General features: G+C 41.0%; 1 protein-coding gene across 1 annotated transcript; it reads right to left on the reverse strand.

The window, feature by feature from the left end:
- Window positions 1-531: 531 nt before the first annotated feature.
- On the reverse strand, window positions 532-8,113 carry net1 (neuroepithelial cell transforming 1). The gene is made up of 9 exons (XM_058078786.2): window positions 7,833-8,113; window positions 5,154-5,261; window positions 4,911-5,075; window positions 4,467-4,529; window positions 4,139-4,312; window positions 3,808-4,065; window positions 3,559-3,729; window positions 3,152-3,338; window positions 532-3,071 (listed from the first exon to the last, which is right to left on the reverse strand). The coding sequence occupies exons 1-9, from the start codon at window positions 7,923-7,925 to the stop codon at window positions 2,653-2,655; spliced, it is 1,638 nt and encodes a 545-aa protein (XP_057934769.2). The 5' UTR covers window positions 7,926-8,113; the 3' UTR covers window positions 532-2,652.
- Window positions 8,114-22,231: the final 14,118 nt, after the last annotated feature.

A 22,231-nucleotide genomic window follows, 5' to 3' on the forward strand; every position in this document is an offset into this window, starting at 1 on the left:
GGTGGGCTCATGAGATATCTTCCCCTTTTTTCTCTGAATTGTACAATTTGGATTTTTGAATAGTCGTTTCACCACAGCTGATTTGCTTATGTAAGCGCTTTCACAGAAATGTGCATATGATTTAATGCTGGCTGATCCCACTGTGTGTGTGTGTGTGTGTGTGTGTATGGAGGTGTGTGAGGGGGGCCGGAGCATGTGGGAGGTTCATTCATGTCGTCAGTGCTCATGCATGTTAAAAAGGCCACACAGCCCCACACAGTCGAGACAATAAATCGATGGCTTGTTTGTCACATTAGCATGAACACACAAAGACATTCAGTGTACCTACAAACATCTAAATACACATAACAATAAAATACAGTATAGGTCAAACTGGTTCACAGCTGCAATCCTAACTCAGAACCTGAAAGTAATGTCAAAAATACACTTGGTAAAGACAAGGAGACAGTTTAATGAAGCTTGTTGCCAAAAGAGGCTTGCTTCACATCTTAAAAGTGTCTAAAATCCAGCATAATGAAGACACAACACAAGTTTCAGATGCAAATCTTACGCAGATCTTTATTGATCTTATAATTAGGTCAAGTTAATGGCAAATACACCCTTTTTCTCAACATAAAACATACAGAAACCTTTTCTTTTTTACTCTTCCCCTACATACGTTTCTCCAACTGTGGTTCTCAACGTCCAAACAACCATCGCTTCTTCATTTTCCAAACACCATCTCTTCTCTCCTGCTCCCAGTCAACATTCTTTTCTCCGTTTGTGTTTGAATCCCATCTTGAAGGATATCGAGTATATCGTACATCCCGGTCTCCTCTGGTGCAAAGTAGTGTCCACAACTTCAACCCCATGCAAAGATGCTACACTGAAAAAGTTCTGTCTCCTTGGAAAGCCAAATATGGCTCAGTTAAAAAAAAGTTGGTTTCCCAAGCAAGGACTCCCTTTGTGTTTTTGACATCCAGCTTGTGTTTGGATTTAAATAATGCCTGACGTAAACGCCAAAACTTTAACAGCAACCGTGTACTGACATCTGCCATTGGAGGAATGTATAAAAATAAGACGTATTGTCATTGACTTTCACAGAGATACTTGTGTGCTACGTTTTAAATTATTTATAGCAGGGTTCTCTTCCTGTCTTACCTTAACACATGCGCTACCTCAAAACTAAAACAGTGCTCCTTTAATTATACCTCAAAATACCACATTTAGAATATAAAAATGTAAAACTCTGCTACACACCCTTCTACTGCAGAACAATAAGCTTACACATTCATGGTAAACAAAGTTTAAAGGGATTAGAGACCAGCTGACACATGACAGTGCTTCATGTGTCATGCCTCTCTTCTATGGCGGGGTTTCAAGAACAAGCCTTCCCAACTTACATGGTTACTTTATACTCCATGTGTATGTCACTGATATTGTACAGTGGAACCTGATTTAAGTTGACGCTCCTCGAACAGCCAACTCACATTAACATAACTGAAACAGTTCAGAAATGAGGAGAATGGGAGAACGCTGACATGGTTTTCCTTCATTTGTGCATCTTTTAATTTGGGTTCCTTTGTTTTTGTGCAGTATTTTATACTCATATCTAACAGCGGCTGTGCTGATTTCATTGTACATCTTGACTACAATGACAATAAAGCTTTTGTACATGCGCAGAGCTTTCTTCTGGTGGCTAAAAATCTATAAAAAAAAACAAATAAATGGGTGCATCTTACCAGTTGCTGTTGTATAATGCTGCTTATACAGCTTACTTCGCACTGAACAGAAAGTCATTGTGTGCATGTTTTGAACGCTGTAATGTTGTTGCCTTTTCATGCTGCTTAATGATGAAGTTAAATGGGTGTGTTTTGGTAGTTGCCAAGCTTACTTTGCACTGAACAGGAAATAATTGTGTGCACGTTTTGGATGCCTTAGTGTTGTTGCCTTTTCATGTTGCTTAATGCTGAAGTTAAAAGGATGCGTTTTGCGAGTTGCCATTGTATAATGCTGCCAAGCTTACTTCGCGCCAAACAGGAAGTCATTGTGTGCACGTTTTGGATGCTGTAATGTTGTTGACTTTTCGTCTTTTTTAATGATTAAGGTAAATGCATTTTGCTAGTTGCTGTTGTAGAATCCACGTTTATACTGCCAAGCTTACTTTGCACTGAACAGAAAGTTGTTGTGTGCACGTTTTTAATGTTGCAATGTTGTCTTTTCACGCTGCTTAGCAATATTACAACAAATGTCAACATAAACAATCAACATAAGTGGTCGTCCACTTTTTTGTGATTAAAGGCTATATAAATAAACTTGACGTAACCATGTATTTGGGAATTTGTTTGTTATAAGAAGTAGACTAGGACTTCAGTGAGTCGACATCAAGTTTGAAATGACCCCTTAGGGTCTCAGATTTTGTGTCGCCAAAATGTGTATACTATATCAACATAATAGGCACTTGGAGAGGGGCTTGTCTTAACCGGGTTCCAGTATGTTAGGTTTGGGAAGGCCTACTCTATGGGATGGACTTGTAAAGGAAGGGTGAGGTAAACAGCTGCCAAAGAGGACAGTAACACAGAACACTGTTGTAAGGGTACGCACACGCTGACACATAAATACAAGTCCCACGCTATTCCGTGTTTCTGTACAAAAGTGTTCTTCCATCTAGTGTCACACCATCGTCTCTTTTCTCTTCCCTAAAGAATAAAGAGACTTCTTGTCTTTTTTGGTTTTGTGAGATGGTTGCGATGATGATGCCGATGAGGGAGATGGAGAACTCGGGGATGACGAACTCGGGCTGGTGTCGCCGCAGGGTGAGCTGGGTGCGGACTGACACATCCGCTGCGGGCAGTTCTCATCCGTCTCCTCCATGTGGACGATGGCGGAGACGGAGGACGGGCGGCGCTTGGAGCGGGCGTCTGTGACTTCACGCGGGGCGGGCGATGAGGGCTCACCGTGGGGCCGGTAGACGGAGATGGCGGCGCGAAGACAGTTGAGCCACTGCTGCTTGTGGAAGACGTCGTTCACCTGCAATGTGTGTGACTGGGCCTGGCTCGGGTCTTGGGAGCGCACACGGAAAATATTCTTGGCTGAATCGGGGAGGGGAAAAAAAGGCTTACCAGCGGTCCTAAAATCAAAGACTAATTCTGACACGGGACTCAATCCTCACCTTTGTCTGCGTTGCTGAAAGCACCTCTGAAGGAACCGCCCATCCTGACGTCGCCGTCTTGCAGGTCGTCCAACACTAGGTCCTGCACGGGAATTGGCTGGCGGTACACTTGGAAACACTGGCGCTCGTTTCGGGTGACTGAGCGAGTCAGAACAAGCAGCTCGGTGAACAGGAACACGTGCAGCTTCTGCAAAAGAGACCAGGATTTTTTTAATGACTACTTGCTCTTTGAACTGTCGTATTTCATTACTGTTTGGATCGGCCTGTGCTTTTGGAAGCAGATTGGTTGACATTTATAGCAGCGGTGTCCAATGATTTGGATGCAGGGGCCATTTTAAAATAAAGGCTAAAGGTCAAAGTAGAGGCATGTCAGCTTTGTGTTGTACTGTTTTCCCAAATTTGCTTACCGTCCCACTCTTGTTGCGAAGCGCCCCGTGACACAGCAGGCTTTTGCACTGTTCGATGCGAGGGTCTCTCTGGCGATCGTCGAGATACTCCAGCTTGTCGATGTAGTACAAGCATTCAGACTCGCCCTTCTTCATGTTGATGTCTGACAGCACGCCTTGGATGATGGTGATCTGAAGAAAAAGATGTTAGTATTTAGCACAGCTTCTAATCTGGGAATGTTCAAACCGTCTTTAAGGGTGATTCCTTACTGCTTGTTCTAAGCTGGCGGTGTCTGGATGCTCTGGTGGAGTGTGTCTGAGGATCTCTTTGAGCAGCAGTGGGTACTTGACCAATCGGGAGCGTGGGATGTCCAGGAAGCTCCAGAGATCTAACTTCCTACTGAAGGGCGATTCCAAGCAACGCTGCAGGAAGTCCTGCACCCGCCGGTCCTGTTTCTTCTGGTCCAGGAGGGCCTTAGCTGCTAACTGGTTGCTGCAGTACTCCTTGTAAGCATCAAGCCTGGGTAGCTACACATATGCAGATGTTAGCACCTTTTAGCACTATCTTCCACACTTGATACTTCATTGAAATGTAGCTTACCCAATTGACGACGATCTGACCTATCTGCCCCACGGTTCCATTGGAGCCTGTTGCTTTGGAGAGCTGTGCCAGCAAATCTTCATGCAGGGGGATGTAGGCGTCCAGGTCGCCAAAAATGTGAGAGAGCTCTTCTTCAGACATGATGGAGAGCTTCAACATTGGGTCATGGTATGCCTGCAGAAAGAGGGGAAATTGTTCAATAAAGCCAGCTAAAAATAGCAGCGCAGACACAGAAAAGATAAATTCCTGGCTTTTTATAGCCCCTGGCTTGATTACACGGAGGGCCTGCCAGGCTTTCATTTAATCTGTTTGCTTTTTGAGTACAAACCTTGCGTGCGAGTTGGAGGTCCTCAATCAGGTCCTGTTCTCCGCGAGACAGCTCAAATATGGCCTGAGCGAAAAGAGGAGGGAGAGTGCACATGAATCAGGCTTTTTTATTATTACAAGAACCCAATACCCCACTGACTAAAAACACCAGACCGCAGTGTGTGCCAAGCGACTGAAATCTCTCTGGCCGCCGTCTTCGCCTCCCTTTCTTGCGTTTAAAAGTTTATAGCCGCTGACAGCTGGCAAATATGTCTGACATACTAGTAAGTAGGGGGTTGGCCTTCTTGGCTTGTCAGTTATATGTGAAATTGCGCAGACTGGGAAATGGGCCCTATATGGCTTTTCCATTGAAAGTATTTGACACAAATACTGCAGGGATACGTGAAACTAGTCGGAGTTATTCAAGTTTGCTGTTTGGGTTTTTCACCCTGACTGAACTCCTCACCTCCTGCCGCTTTATCTCTTTGGTGGTTAAAGTCCCCTTCTGGTGCACGTCTAGCGTCTCTGACCACAGTGTACTGTTTCTCCTTTTAGGTGGCGTGGGGGCCGTCGCCTTGCTACAAGGCTTCTGGGGCATGCCCGGCGACTTGCCATCGCTCCTGAAGGAGGCCTGTGGATGGGGAAAGGCCAACATGTCAGACATACTGTATGTTGTGTTGCCGTGATGAAAGGATGTCAAAAAGCCTACCTGGATGGTTTGGCCGAAGCGCCGGACGGCCCCATTCTTCACCGGAGAAATGAGGTTGGCTAACGACGTCACCCTGCCGAGAGGACGGACACGCTTGTTGCTGGGTTCCTGGAAAGAGCGGGGTGAAAATGTTAGCTAAGAAAGCAGTGGGGTTCTGGCTCGGGCACCTATGGCTAGTTAAAGACTGATGATGGAACTGTTGAGAGGTCCCCTCAGCAGTTGTTTACGCCTGCTACTCGCACCCCCCCCTCCAAATTGTCCTGCATAGCTTAATGTGTACCAAAAAAAAATCAAACCTCATCATGCAAGTCGAAAACACACAGTCTTGTCACGCTCTTATTCCAGACCAAGCACTAGAAAAGGATAGAAAAAGACGACAACATAACCCAGACTTTAGGTGACATTTTGGGAGAATGGGAGAGTCCACAAACTCCCTTGTGACTTCCATGTCATCAAATCCACCAATGAAGTCACAAATCCTTTTTATTGACTCATCTTCCAGTCTTTGGAGCCAGGAAATCAGAGATGGCCATCAGGCTTCAGGTAGACTGGCAGAGAAATATTACATATTGGGAATACGGAGGCCCACAGCGGTGGTCGGCAGCTGTTGGTTCCATCATGCAAGAGGCAGCCCACCAAAGTGTAGAGACCCCCTCTGAGTGCCGATCTGCAAGGGAAGGGGGGTCTGGAGGCATGCCAGGAATGCACGAGACACCACTCTCAGCTGTTCAACATCCTCCAACCACCCTTCCCTCTTTGGGCACGCTCTGCAGCTATCTGCCTGACAACAAGCCCTCTTGGAGTTTATCAAATGTGTGTGGGGGGGGGAGATAAATGCTATCCCTTGCCTTGCCACTTTCTTTAACTTCCCTTTCCAGACACACAAGGCAGCGTAAGGCAAGCGTGTCAGGCTCTAAACGAAAAACAGACCACCAGTCACGGTAGATCTGAGAAAAGGAGTCGCCAACGTCGTAAAAACATGACGTGAATCTGTCCCCAGCCTGAGTGCTCCTGAGTGCTTCCATGTGCGGCCGTGTTTACAGTGCTCCTGCAAGTTGATACAGGTTCTCTCGTGAGAGCACTACACCTGGGCCAGGTAAACCCCCCTCCAAACCTCCACTAAAGGAAGCTGCTGGGCTTCATGCCAACAACAATAATAACAGAGATGCTTGCCACCTGCAGATGTTCCTTAAAATCATAGCGGTAATTAGCCACATTTGCAAAAACTGCACTGTGTGGCTCGTCCTGACACACACCAAAAGGGTTTTGTGAGGCTCCAGGCCACATGGACACAGCTGCGGAAGCCATCAGCTCACTTCCCAGTCTCAGACACAACTTTACACGCCCACTAGTGGCCGCGCTGCTGTTACCTTGGTAGACAATGGGAACACAACAAAACACCACAGGTTAGAGAAGCGTGGCAGGGAGGGTCCAAAATCAATCAATCAAAATCAATCCAAAATCAATATTGGAATAACAAGCTCTTCTTGTCTTTTGGGGAGCAAAGGTGGGGGTAGTCCATCATGACATTAAGGTTAAACAATACTGGCAATTTAACCTGCAAGGTCTTAAACACCATTCATCTTCATTTGCTGCTGTAGTGTATAAATATTGTCGATGGGAAAATGCATACAGTTGCACATGTGTCACTACCCTCAAACTCCGACCAAAGCTAATATTACAACCTCAGTTTTAGGAGGGGTTGAGAGCTCAGAACCCGAGCTTTGATCTACCCCTTAAATGTGCACTGTTGCCCGAAAACTCCAGATGTGGCTTCTGCTTTTAGAACAAAGCGTAGCTGAAACCAGACCTCAAATGACAGAGCTAAGGTCATCAATAAGTCAGTTCTTTTTGCCTCCCTTGTGAAAGTCTGGGAACTCGTCGCTGGGGAATTGGCTCCAGACTTCTCCAGACCTCAGCAGATTTACTGCCAAGTAAAACGACACTGAGAGCAGTCACCCCTTTTTGAGGGGAAGGCGAGCTAATTTTTATTGGTGAACCTGTTTGTCCACAACCCGTCGTAGTCGACTAACTCGAGTTTTGGTCCACCAATTTTGTGGACATAATTGAGACCTAAAGGGATCATTTACATGAAAAATGGGTCAAGGGGTTAACTTAGACATTATTACCCAATCGGTGTTGCAAAAGCACCTTTGCTTTTATGTACAACTCAATGAAAGCAACAAAGTGGAAGCATTAAAGGAACTGTGATTATAAAACCACAGACAGATCCTTACATCGCTGAACATTTTGTCACAAATGCATCGAAAAATGGAGGAAACTCATGTCTATAAATCCATTCTCCTTATATCTCGGGCCAAAGTCACAAGTAAATGTGCAAGCAATAGTTAGTTCCAGTTCTGTCGACAACTGCTTATATCTATCTATGTGAGTCAGCCAATCTGAGGGATGTCAATTGGAACAGGCTCCACAATATTTTTTATTTCTACTGGGCTACTGTGTGTGGTACTTTGTGGCCTATGCTGAATACGCACTCCAGATCCTACGGCTAATACGCAAAACTGTGTGTGTGTGTAAGTGGGGGGTTCAGTTAAGTGTTCAAAGTCCTGAAGCTTATGTGTGCTCCCTCAATAGGGAGAACACATAAGTGAGATTAAAAATGGACATAGGCACTGACAGCACTGACACAAATGAGCATCTCTTGATTTTTCAACTCACCTCTGACTCTTTGTGGACTTGGTTCTGGTAGTCTATCACTTGCAGAGTCCGTTTGATAGGCACCAAGCTACCCAGTTCATCGTAAGCCACCATAGCTTTCCGTAAAAACACAGTATCCTCTTTTTCTTTGTAATCCTTAGTTGGTCTTTTCCAAGTATTCCACAGAAAAAATAAGTTAAGTAATAAATATTAAAAAAAAATCTCCCCTACTGGGAACTGAACTTTGAGAGGAGTTCCTATAACACAAGCTTTACTAAATGTTGGTCTGGTCAGGACAGAGGGCGGGAGGGATTTATAGGGGGGTGAGTACACAGGGGAGGAGACAACCCTCATGGCTGCAAATGAGGCGGGATCAGGTTTGCAGGCAGGAGACAAGACACGACCCACATGCTTTGTTGTCCCATATACTCGGGACTAAAGAGCACGAGTGAGAAAATGTTGAAATCCCAGGTAAAGTTGAATGCTAAACAGGGACTTTGATGGGGGCAGCATCGGCATACGGCACGAGGTACTCATACTTTATTTAGATGGAGGTAGACAAGATAACAGAAATAATATTGAAGGATGGACTGGTGGCCAGAAGTTGATGGAAGTTTCCGATTTTAAATGTTCACGCTATGAGAGGGGAGTCAATATTTGACATGTAAACACTTAATAATTTATTCAGCTACAATTTCATATATAACTTAATAGACATAATTTCAAAAATACATAGTAAAAATACATGGCAACTTAATATCTAGTAACATTGCAGCTAAATTATTCAGTTTTATTCAATTTAGTAAATTAATCCATACAAATTATATTAAAATATTAAAAATTACTTAAAATAATTGATATTTATTCAATATATTATCTAATAACATAATATCCCAGCAAAATAATGTATTCAGCCTCAATTGTTAAATATTTGAAAACAAAAGCCACTGGGAGCAGTCATAAGAGAGCAATTTAATATCTAGTAACATAAATAATAAGATGGCAGAGTAAGTTTTAATCAGCTTGCAATGTTTTAAATAATTATGCATTTTATTATAATGAATATTAAAATGCATAGAAAATAAATGGATGTGGATTAATGTAAGAATTCCATAAAAATGTCATTAAAAATTAATGCATTGGATGTGAATCTATTTAATTCATAATTTATTCAATGTATTATCTAATAAAATAGCATCAAAGTACAGATAAATTATTTAAGATGCTAGCATTCAATAAAAAAATCAAGCTTTGCCTGGATTAGTTTTGGTCATTATAAAGACATGGAAGTCATTTGTTGCATGAAACCAGCAAATAAGACAATGATGACTGATGATAATTAATCATTCTCTCTTATAGGAAATCAATCAAGACAGTCTTATCACACTAACGGGGGGCGGGGGTATTTAAATATCAATAGTGAAAACATTCAGCTAGATGTTTGACCTGAAACCTGTATATTGAATAGCAGCAAGGGGGTTGGGTGTGACTGCCGCCCATTTGCTGATTTGTCTAACAAGGTGCAAAAGGCTACCTTCTTTGGTGCTAGTTTCAGTCACGTCAAATGAAAATCAAACCCTTCACCGGTGAGGTGAAGGCTGGTGAGGCTGAATGACGACCACACCTGAAGCCACAGATGCCTCAACACACACCCAGGCTATTTGTGAACATGGAAAAAGCAGAGGTGTATTATGTGTTTTTTTCCAGCAAATGGGTGAGAGTGTCAAGTCGTAGAATTTGTCCTCCTGGGTCAATATGGAGGTGTGAAGGTGAACGCAGACTTGATGCTGCTGATGTGTGTGTGTATGTGTTGGTAATAAAACACAGATGCTGTATAGTGGCTTCAATTGGCACGATGTGGAACCACTCGAGTCCCAGCCCAACAGGCCTTCTCATCACTTCTGTGGCAATTAAAGATGACGATTGGTCTAAAACAATAATATGTAACAATAGACCATGGAGGGTTGTCCAAACGTTGACCAATGAGGGCCACATTTTGAAAAATGAAAGGATGCAAGGGCCACTAGTTTTATGTGCATCTCAGCTTTGTGATAATGGTGAAAATGTCTATTATTAGCATACACTTTGCTCCTTTTTTCCTATTTTGTGCAAATTTCAACTTTGTTCCCATCATATAACTTTTCCCCAAACTAATTTTCCCAAAACTTTATTTTGTTTTATTTCTCATAATATTATAACTTAAACCTTTTTTTTAAATTTAATAATACTATACTAATAAAATGATGTAATTTTGTGTAAAATTGTGAGTTCATTCCATCAAAATTGCAACTTATTTCTCGTTAGAATACGACTTCTGTCTGTAGCTGTTCTTTCAATTTCTGCCGCTGTTTTTTTCCCTTTGTATTATAGCTTTCCCCTCATAATATTACTTTATTCTCATAATATTTTGACTTTTTTCACAACCTAATTTTCCCAAAAATACGTATTAATTGTTTCACATAGGACTTTAAAAAAGTAACTTTAAAGTGACTACTAAAATTATTTGTTCTCATAATAGTTTGACATTCTTTGACTTTCTTTTGTTAGATTACAACTTTTCTCTCAATATTTTGACTTTATTCTTATTAAATTAGTGCAGATTTGTCTGGGTTTTGCTGTTTCTTTAAAGTTTTCTTGTTAAATTCTATTTTTCAAAAATGCCGTAGGCCACAAATGAATATACCAGAGTAGCTTTTAACTATCATAAAAGAAATCTTTTTAAGAGTAAAATGCAAGTTTTCCTTTATCAGAGCTCTCTACACCTGAAATAAAGTATATAGTCCATTGTTCTTTGTCTACACCACTTCCGCAACACTAATGCACAGGCTATTGGATCTCTACAAGGGCATAAGAGATGGCTACCAAGCTAACTCATTAGACTCAAATTTATTTCAAATATTTCAAACAGTTTGGGAAATTTAAATTTACCACATTGACACGGAACGGGAGGAGAACATTAACATTACTGACTCCTAATGACCAGATTACTACATGTAACTTGTCTTTGAATATTGATTTAGCATGTTCTGTTGAATCCAATGCTCCAAACGTCAGACTTTTCCTTTCCAGCGACACCTACTTTATAATGAAACACTCCCAAATGATGCAGGAGCTGCAGTCGGTCTGTGTGTAGTCTATATGCAGATGACACAGGGTAGCCTTGCTGTTAGTCACCCAGTATGGGGAGACCTGCTGCTGAATCAGCTGTACATCTGGCCCCCGCCGCTATAAAAACTAAACATGGCTCAGTCTGTCCACCCCCCCCCCCCCGCCTCTCATCTCACAATATAATTTACTCTCCAAAATGCATGCACGCTTCTGTCTGTGGAAGAGTTGGGGGTGTTGGCTGCATGAGTAATGTGTGATGTGGAGGGGTTTCACCGCTGTCTAACCTATGCCGTGCCAGGGACGGATAAAAACGCCGCGGCCTGGGGGAGTGAGGGGGGGACGGTGCTGAGCTCAACTGAACTTTCAGTCAGGAGCAGTGAGCACACAGCGTCTAAATGCTGCCCTCGGGCAAAAACATTAAACAAGTAGACCTGGGCCCCGTTTCACGAAGCAGGTTTAGTGAAAACTCTGAGTATGTTAACCCTGAAATGAGGGAAACTCTGTGTTTTCCATTTCACAAAGGGAGGTAAGTCAAACCAGAGACAAAGGAGTAACTCCAGCCTGTTTCACAGAGAGAGGTAACTTAACCTCGGTGTCAGTTACTATGGCAACAGACTCTGTGAACATAACCTGGTCAGGACCGGGTTTTCTTCAATGAACCTCGAGTTTCTTTCTGTCTCCGCCCTCTTATGCTACACACGGTGTGATTCATTCATTGTTGCGCGTGTTTAAAGCCAGTTTGGTCGTTTTTCTTCAAGGTGTGCTGTGTGTCGCATTGTTTTTTGAACCATGGCATGTCCATTTGTAGAAGACCCTGTAGACGAAGAGGCACTACTACTCAGAAGAGAGCTCCGCATTCGTAGGGAAGTTATCCACAGGCCGAGATTGGACACGCTATCATTTCCAGATAATTTTCTTTTCGAACGGTACCGCTTCACTTTACCATCCATCACTTACATCCATAATCTCATCCGTCAGGACATTCAAAACATCACCAACCGTGGACGTCCATTGTCATCCACCCAGATTCTGTGTGTTGCTCTTCGTTTTTTTGCCAACGGAAGTTTTTTATATAATATAGGTGATGCAGAAAACATTAGCAAGGCCCGTCTGCAGAGCTGTGAGAAAAGTGTCCCTAGCACTAAAAAGAGGAATCAACTCCTCCATTGTATTCCCGGGACATAAACCCGTGGGGGTCATCAAGGAGGAATTCCACAGAATTGTAGGTGAATGTAGAAATCAGTTAAAATGTATGATTATAAATCATATTCAGTTAATGACATGGTGCTGCAACCTCACACTGGGATTTGTCATTTTAATTTCTTTTAGGATTCCCTGGTGTGATAGGGTGCATCGATGGGACGCACATTCCCATCGTTGCTCCTTCAGAAAATGAAGGAGACTATGTGAACAGAAAATCCATTCACAGCATCAATGTGCAAATAGATTGAATGTCAGACTGCATCAAACTGCAAAAACTCAAAATCATACCAACAATATTTGTCTTATTTCTCGTCACAATGTCTAATTTCTGATCAAAACGAATCACACCTAAAAGTAAATTGTTTTTAGACAATGTTCACGTGTTTCAATCACATTTCACTTAAAAAAATTATTTGAAAAATCTGTCAGTGGAGCAAGTTTGTTATTTCTACTTATTTCAATTGAAAATGTGCGTGAAAACCAGTTACTTTTTATGTGGTGTCTTAAGTGTAAAGACATTTGATGAGAAATGTAGACCAACTACATGGTCACCCATGGTGAATCGAGGGAACGGGGCTCCATTGATGAGGGCTTTTTAAAGTCGTGGTGCACCTGCTTAACTCAGAGTGAACAAACTCTGTGTTGATTGAACCAAATGAAATCACCTGTTCTGAAACCCGTAACTCAGAGTTTCCTGTCTCAGAGTAGATCAACTCAGAGTTCAGGGTTAGACTCAGAGTTGGTTGAACCTGCTTCGTGAAACGGGGCCCTGGTTGCTAGCAAACACAGCAGGATGGAAACTGGAGCGCCGGTTGCATCTGATGGCAAAAACATTTTTTTGCCATCAGACACATCAGACAAAAAAACAGACACAGCGATCAATCATTGAATTATTTCATTCTGTAAAAACAGGCTGATGGTGCAGCAGACTGGAGAAGATAGAAATCCTAGCAAAACAGAGCTGTTTAGATTGCTATCAAGGAGTGGCCGCTGTGAATCTCCACGACCCGTCAGCCTGTTGCATAAGTCCAGCTGCAAATCTCACTCGCGCAAAGACAAAAGAAACATGGCGCACCCACATGAAGCTAAGATTATGTCACTTCAAGTTGGAAAAGATTGTAATATGCCGACAACTGTGCTAATTTTAAAGCTCCACTATTATGCTAAATGTATTGTTTGTACACCTTGAGACAGGCTTCACTACACATTGTAAAATAAAGCCTGAATATCTGCCAGCTGTACGTCAGTCAGCTCCAGACACGGAAGGTGTGAGTTTTATCATTTTCTTTTTCTTCAACAAATAGGCTAAGTTTACATGACAGCCTGTTAAAATGTGACTCATGCTAGTTAGCATTGTAGCACACATAATGTACCCATGCAAGTGTTATTAATGTTTGTGTCCCCATTCTCATGCTACTTCCATTTTCCTTTAAAATCATCATTTAAGTGTCGTATATGACAAACACATCTTGTATTCTCATAGTATTTTTGAGTTTTGCCTCATTTTTACCTTTATTTTGACAATATTATACAACCTTATTTTACCTGTGCTAGCTTTGCTAACCTTTGTGTCCAACTTTTCATGCTACTACTGCCTGTTTTCTGTAAAACAAAGATTTTCGTCTCCTAAAATGACATTGCCATTATTTGATGATGTAGTATTTCAATAAGAGCTTCAGCTTTGGCAGTTTAAAATTGTTTTTTCATTTCTTGCTTTTAGCAGAACCTCATACCAGCATTCATAAAATATTATATATATCTATAGTAAAAGGATGATTATATTTTTTATATTATGTTTTTATTCTTGTAAAATTAGGATTTTGTACTATTGGAGCATTTTTCTTGTAAAAATGTTTTTCGGATCGTTCACAATTGCAACTGTATTGTTTTTATGTGTCCTGTAAATGTTGGATTTATCTTTTTATTGATTATTGGATTTATATTTCAAACATTTTGTTTTAATATTGAGTTTATTTACATGGTTATTACAGCCTTATATTTTTAATATATTATATTATATCATAGAAAATATATTTTATTCTACAATTACTATATAATTACATTTAATATAAATATATAGTAACATTTATTTTATTCTATAATAAATATTATATTATTTGGGACTCTTCTACTGTTTTTCACACATTAAAATATTCCTGGTGTTATTTATAGTTGATAGTTATTTTTACTTCAACATTTGGGTGATGTGGGTGCAGCGCATAAGTAATTCAACACCCACACACCACAATGTCACATGATTTTTCCAACCAGGCCTATTAAGGTATATCCTCACTCCTGAGAGTCCGTTTTAGCTTGAACGTACCAAACATTTTGAAGAAATTAGGCTAAAATATGTGCTGTGTCAGTGGTACCGTCATCTGTGAGGCATATTTGACACCGTGCCAGGGTTGCGACACTTTCTACAATGAAGTGTATTTGATTCTATTCTTCTACTAAATGCTAAAACCTGTCTGTGCAAGTAATACAACTGTTTGTAGCTAATAATACAAGGTTATTCTTATTTGGCATGGCTAGAGCAACTTTGGTGGTTAGAGGATGGGAAAGGTTGGCTCACGGACGCTCAGACCATGCTGCTTTTATCAATGACGTCTATTTTTGTAAAATGACTTTAAATGGCAAAAACATTTTTGCACACTGCCCAAATGAAGCAATAGAAACAAAACACAGTCCATAAATGTGCCATGTTGTACATCAGATAAATGGAGTGGGAGTATCAGCAGCAACCTTTTGTTCACGTTAATTTCCAATAGATCTGACACACTTTTATTACAAAATCCTTTACCTTTATGTCAAAGGGGACTGTGTTGCCGTCATCCTTGTCTCTGTGTTTCCGCTTCTGTGGAAAAATGACCAGATATGGCATGAATACTCACGGGAAAACATGTGTGTGGTCAATACACAACGCCACAATGGCCGACGTCCTGTTTTTTTTTAACACAAAAGATGACACAATCTACTTCTTTTGTGGTGTAGTCTGAACGTAATCCATTGGTTTATACTTTGTCCTTAGCTCATTCAATACCAAAGATGTATTCATACGTTTTTATAAACCCCAACACCCAATCACAACAAAAACACGTGAGTCATGCATTTCACTTCAGATAAAAATGCTCACAAGGGGGCAGGCATGCAAAAATGTTGACGAGTGTAATGTGCAGAAGGTTCGCATTGTAGGGAAATTTTAACGCGTGCACACACACACATTTCAGTTACAATTGTAAGTGGTTTATGGTGTTATATTTGTAAATACATGGTTATTTTTATGTAAAACAACCATGCCTTGTTCTTTTTTGTTGGTATAGTTGTTAAGATATTTCAGCTGTCACAAAAGCAAAAAAATTGTGTCAAAGTTAGCCTTGAAATATCATCTTTTCACAAACCTTTTTTTTAGTCTGGAACTGATATTTTCCTGAAACTTACCTAGGTTCTACTGCTGATTACCAAAGAACAGAAAAAGGTAGAAACAAACTTGTTTTTAGTCGGGAACTTATATTTTCCTGAAACTTACCTATGCTCTACAGCTGATTACTAAAGAACAAAAAAGTTAGAAACAAACTATCTTTTAGTCGGGAACTGATATTTTCCTGAAACCTACCTATGTTCTACCGCTGATTACCAAAGAACGGGAAAAGGTAGAAACAAACTTTTTTTTAGTTGGGAACTGATATTTTCCTGAATCTTTCCTATGTTCTACTGCTGATTACTAAAGAATGGAAAAAGGTAGAAACAAACTTTTTTTCAGAGGAAAAACAGACAGTTGAATTTGGTAGGTTCGATGTTTATATAGCCAGATAACACAATATTCTGTGTGCCTTGGAAGATCAGTCGAAATGATGTAAAGTGGCCATTGTGTCTTTTGAAAAATGGCTAGGATTGAATTTGAATTGAATTTTTTTAACTTGTAAAAAATAAATAATTGGAAGAAAAAGTATTGAATAAACTGCAAAAAATGTAATTCAATAAGAAAACCACAAATAAATAAATACAACTAAGAATGTGTTTAAAAAGGGATGAAAAGTAAGTTTAAAAATTATGTGTTGCATAAAATTTAAAAATACATTTTAAAAAGGAATTAAAACGAGAATGAAAAATATATATAGATACAGAGACGGCCCTCCACAGACATTTACAGCCACTCCATGTTTGCGCCGAGGGGCAATTCTGCTCATTGCCCCTGTAGTTCTTTTATAAAGCAACAATTGTCAGTGCTGGAGGTCCTTCAACTAACAAGAAAGAGTTAATTAGGCAGCATGTTTCTTTAACACCTGCATGTGGATTGTCAGTCAGAGTCAGTTAGCGGGTGAGAATAGTCCTTTGGCAAGTTGAGACGATGGGGTCGTTTAAAAAAAAAAGTCCTCGGACTCCCCCGACCCCCCAGGGGGTTCTGTCATTGCTGGGTCCATTAACCATGACAATCCAGACCGCCTCAGGCTGGACACACAGAATGTATGTGAAAGCCTCTTGGGCATATTAAGACAAATCATGTTTAAACGTTGGATTGGTCTTTTGTTTCTTGGTTTAGGAGCTTTCCGGGCAATGCTGAATACTTGCATATACACATACACGCTTCCATCTCCATAGAAGGGTACAAACCATTCATTTGGAGTCGGATGACATTTATTTAGAGAGAGAAACACAGTAGCTTTTGAAGTCGGCCAATGAATTACAAGCATGGAAATATGCCTTATATAAATTAAACTGCAAATACCGCAGCTACCTTGCAGACTTCAAAGTCCTTACAGCTATCAGGCATATATATTTTCTCCCTCATATGCATTACCCACTACTATGCTGCTGTACACCGAATGTACTTGACTTTTCCATTGTAAAACTCTCTATTATAGAAGTAGTTAGGCAGCACAAACTGGTTCTCACTCACCCTTTCTTTCCCAGACCTTCATTTTTTCAATTATATGCGACAAGAACACTGCACACCCACTCCGACAATGACAGACTATAACCCTGACATTATAAAAACACAAAAACATTTAAAAATATGACAAGAATCTACAATGAGTACTAGTGAAAGAATGTTCAATAAATGGTATCAACTAGGGGTGGGTGGATCAGTCAAAATATGGACATTACTGGGTAGTATTAGTGCTAAGTATTTTTCTGTCCTCTTTTCATTATTGTCACAAATAATTGTGTGTTTTGCTGTTATTACATAGGAAGTAATAACAACAATAATAATTAGGAAGTAAGTAATTGGACACTGCAGGGTTTTGGGTGCAAAAAGATACTTTGTAGACCCTTTTTTTATATGCTGAAAAATGTTTGTCTTGTTAGCTTTTATGTTTATATGAAATACATGCCGCCTTTCCTTCCACCTATGGTGAGTTTACGTCAGTTAATTCACTTAGCAGAGCTTGAATCCATTTTGCGAAAAAGAAACAAAAACGCTATTTCCTTTTTTCCTTAGTGGAAGGACGTTCTGTTTACGCACACCTGACCCCTTCAGGATGCAGTGGTACTGCAAGTGCCTCTCATATGACATTTCTATGTGTTTTATCTTATTGTCTGTGTGTACACATGTGCAAATTCAGCAATTTTACAGAAGAAAATAATTGAATTCATTCATTCATTTTCTACCACTTATCCGCATATTTTTTTTTCCGCATATTTCATCAAGACATGACATGACCTGACCTGCGCCCTCCATCAGCAACTCGGGGATGGGATAACAAATGCCATGCAGCAACTTGTTCAAATGCAACACGATCTTCCTCAACAAACACTTGTCTTGTACGGGATAATTGCGGCCAGGGCTGAGTGTTAGTCACTGACAGATTTGTGCTTAGCATAAAAGGCCAATGATATGCATAGATGACACAAAGAAGCAGCATTGATGGACAGCTGTGTCTACTACATGGCAGCTGGGTATACCATCCTTTGATACAGGGGTGACTTACTGATGAACTAATGCCATGACATAAACTTCTCTTTCATATGAAATTAACATTGATAAATGTTTCCTTTCATGACATGCAGTGTTGCTTGTGGAACAGAACAGTTCAGTGATGTTGACTCAAACTACTGACTATGAAAGATTTATTGTTGATGTTTGGGGGAGGAGAAGGGGGGTGTGAGCATGTCTACAAGATGGGCGGACAATACCCATCTCCAAGCATCCACCCATCCATCATTGTTGAGCTTCATCCCAGTCACCTGTGACTGACAAGTTGGTCTCCTGATAGAGAAAAGCTCAGGTGCAAATTCACCAAACACAATAGACAGCTAATGACAGCTAAGATGGATTTTTTCTTCCATTCGAAGAGGGTTTTACTTTCGTGGGAACGCTACATTGCCGGGTAATTGGAGTGTGTGTCAGAAATAGTGCCAGTTATGACTAGACTCCATATTGAGTTGAACAGATTACAGATCATGCGAGTTGCATTTGATCCCCAGATTTGAGTTAGGGCTGCTTGAACCCACACTAATCATCCATGATGATAAACTGCCACATTACAACATAGATTTTACAATCCCTCCCCCCATCAAAAGCCTGTGTAACATCAATGAGAGCTTGTAAAATTTGCCCTTTGTTAGCATGTGCTGTCAACTATCATGGGGCATCCATCCAATGACTACATCAATAAAGGAACATCAAAGTGTGATGTATCTGAGAAGAGAATAAAGCAGCTGCACCAAAGTCGTCTCTTGTTTCGGCAAAATAGCACTCATTTTCCAGACTAAAAGTAACACTTTTTCATCGTTTGGCTGGTCCTGGCGACTTAATAAGTACTGTTGTCCTTCGTTCATCGCGGCTAAATTGTTTCCAGACCTGACCGCGATAAGTGAATTTCAAGTAGGAGTCAAAATGAATAAACAGTATATTTTCACTGTTACAGCATCGAACACCTGTTTACAAGCTTTCTAAATACATTTTTTAACCATTGTTAAAAAAATTAGTCCTGTAATAGCCCTGGAGACATGAAATAACACCCCTATAGTCACCTTAAGCTCAGCGTGCAGGCAAGTTAGAGCCTTTCCAATGTAGACCATGGAGAATAGACTATAGTCAACCACAAAACGGCCATCAGTTGCAAAACCAAAATAGTGAGGGAGCGATGTTCAAAATGCGATGTAGCGAGGGATGACTGTATATCAAATAAAAGCAGTTTTTCAAGTTAATTCATACCAAGTTTGACAGCCACACTCAAGAGGACACTCAAGGCTAGCGACACCGAGGATGAACAATTCCTCATGCATTAAGTGATATGGAATGAGATCGAGAGCTTGGTGAATTTGCTTAGTGGTAACTTGCTCATTGGACTTTGTGATGCATTTTTTAAAAACTGAAAATACGTAGCTTAAATTTACGCTAAAGTTGCACTGTATGAATAATGGAGTCTATCAGACGGCAAAGAATGACCGTTATGAAGCCACACCCAAAATACATTGAACTATGCCTAACACATGATTCAACATAATTTGACACTTTGTTCTGCGCACCATAGTTCTGCGCCAGTGAACAGAGGTTAATATTGCATTTAGAATTACACCAATGGGTAATTTAGAGTAATACCTTCCCAAGCTTGCTTCGACATCCCGGCAAAAGGCTACACCATGACTCCCAATTTCATCTTTTCACCAATTATCTTACATCATCATCCGTTATTGGTGAGAACCGATAATGCGAGAATGCATTTTGTAAGTGTGTGTGGCTTTAAATCTGGATTGTATCATGAGTGAACAATGGCGGCTTGAAGAGAGAAAGGTCGGTTCTAATCTAATCTATTGTTGATCTAAACTCATAGGAGAACTTCACCGTCATTTTTATGGGTGTCTCAATGAGCAGCTGACCTTGGAACATGACCCCTGCAGGGATCTACTGATTGCTCGGCACCCCTGACACGTACGTCTCAGCTGACAATTGCACAATTAAAAAAGGAACAGTGCATACCGAAATATCTGTCTAACTTAGTTTCTTGTAGCTGTTTATTAGCCTATTCTGTTTTGACATAGTGCACCTTGGCATCGGGTTGGACACCTGACGCACATTCTTAAGACAGTAACGCCCTCCAGGTCGCATGCCTGATGTAGAATGCACCAAACATTTGGGGAATGTTTGCCTCTCCGCGTTCCAAGGTTTACCTCAGGGCCAGTGCACCCCCACCTCTATCCCGCAATGCTGCGGTACTTCAAAGCCAAATTACTGGACTAAACAAAACCTCGGGCAAACTTATAGTGCCAGGATTTTTCGGGGATAAGCGCAACACTGAGGCGGAGAGATGTAAAAACACTTCCAGGGTTCTTTTATCACATGGTAAATTTATAAATGACTGACAAACTGGGGAAAGATTAAATGGCGTGCTAATGAGCTCCATATGTTTTGGGTGGATGAGCTAATCATACCGTGTTTGTGAATCAAAGGCAGCAGCAGGTTGGCATGAGATGAAGAGCCAATGAACATTTCTTTGCAACAGTTCTTTTATTTTTTCTCTGCCATCACGAGTGATGGATTGGGTTTCAGGCAGCTGAACCCCCCCCCCCCCAAACCGGAATGCTGATGCCTTCATTATGCTGTTTGCTGTGTAATCTGCTCGACTTTATTCACTGCTTCTAATCAGCTTGTCTCGTTTTCTTCTGACCCTAAACCGCATGGGCACACTGTACGAAACAGTACGGGTTTAAAGGTCATTAAATTGTCTTTGGTTGGAAATCAGAGCTTCTTTTATTATCCATCTTAAACTGGTTTACAGTCATTCCCAAGGGAGCTCAACATTGAACATAAAATAAGCATCGCTCACGTTCAGGGCTGACCGCATTCAAATCACAGGCAGCTCATAGTTGATTGCGGGGAAGGTTGTCCATCAAGGCCTGATCCTGATAAGAACCTCTTAATGTTTTCCCATTGCATGTCAGGGATCACACACACACACAGTACTGAAATACAGCGTGTTCTTTCAGTTTGTTTTTAGTTGACCAATGATACATGTAGACTCGTTGCAAAGACGTACATGATGCAAACTGGTGTCAGCAGCTTGGCAGTAATCAATAGCTGAAGTTGGATTATGCCGAATGGCCATTAAAAGCTAACAGGAGAAACAATGCATTTGCTCATGCATGAGCAAACATACTTTATCATTAATAATGCTATGCAAAATGTCCATCTGTGCTCAGGAATGATCAATTCTACACTTTCTACTTGCTGTGGAAGTACTAATCCAGCACTAATCCAGCTATAGCCGGGTTTACCCTTGCATGCCTTTTGTCGCCGTATCGGTACCCGACTTCACGTGCCAGTGAGGGGTTGTTTGTGCCACACATAATTTCCATGACCTAGTCGTGAATGCACTGCAACCTATCCCTAAACGGGCGTGTCTCAGCGTAACCTCTTGAAGCAAGTTGGGAGGGAATTGTCAAGTCATTTCTGTAGCCTCTTGGATCTCCCTTGGGAATTTCTGGTAATAAGTGACCATAATACCCAAAGCGATGTGTTCTAGTCAGCAGTTCCTTCTTCAAAACTGTCCGTGCCTCTGTTTTTTTTCTAGTTTATGCCTCTCTTCCTGCAGATGTGAGATAGTATAGACCTTCTTCTCTTGAGTTCACTATCTTGCAAATAAAGGAATTCATGACGCTAGGGATGATGCTTGCTGTTGCATGCTGTCAAGCGGGACCAAACAATGCCACAACTGCTTCACAGATGCGGGAAGTAGTGGTGACAATGCATACTCATACGGGAACATTGTGTGTCGTGCGTACTATCGTCATGCGCTGGGTGTAAATAGTACTTGCCAAGGTGTAAATAAATCATTTCACACTATTTTCCAAACAGTGTGCAAACTCATCTTCACACATTTCAAGCGTGTCATAAATAAACGACACGTATTTAACAGATAATTGCGGGAACAATCTGGATGTAAAATGCTCCGCTTATGTGTGAAGGCTGTCCGAGCATGGTGCCAACTGCCTATTGTGTGAGCGCTTTAGCGTGTACTTAAGGTAGCACAAGGGTGGGTCTGAATGTATTTTTTTGTTTGTCCTCCGTGCAGCCTCGGGCAATGCAGTTGACTACAATTAAAAAATAGTCAAGAAGTCAAAGAGGCAAAATAAAGTTTGTTGTGTTTTCCAGGTCTGAGATC

The sequence above is a fragment of the Doryrhamphus excisus genome, linkage group LG2 (assembly GCF_037039965.1).
Source record: "Doryrhamphus excisus strain RoL-2023G ecotype Guam linkage group LG2, RoL_Dexc_Guam_v1.1, whole genome shotgun sequence".
NCBI classification, from domain to species: Eukaryota; Metazoa; Chordata; class Actinopteri; order Syngnathiformes; family Syngnathidae; genus Doryrhamphus; species Doryrhamphus excisus.

What these genes read in the sequence shown, in the direction of transcription:
- net1 (XM_058078786.2), bottom strand. Translation starts at nt 7,925, where the DNA reads ATGGTGGCTTACGATGAACTGGGTAGCTTGGTGCCTATCAAACGGACT. An exon ending in ACCTCCAACTCGCACGCAAG is followed by an intron (nt 4,313 to 4,466) that starts GTTTGTACTCAA and finishes CTCTTTCTGCAG; the next exon opens with GCATACCATGACCCAATGTT. An exon ending in CCGCCAGCTTAGAACAAGCA is followed by an intron (nt 3,730 to 3,807) that starts GTAAGGAATCAC and finishes CTTTTTCTTCAG; the next exon opens with ATCACCATCATCCAAGGCGT.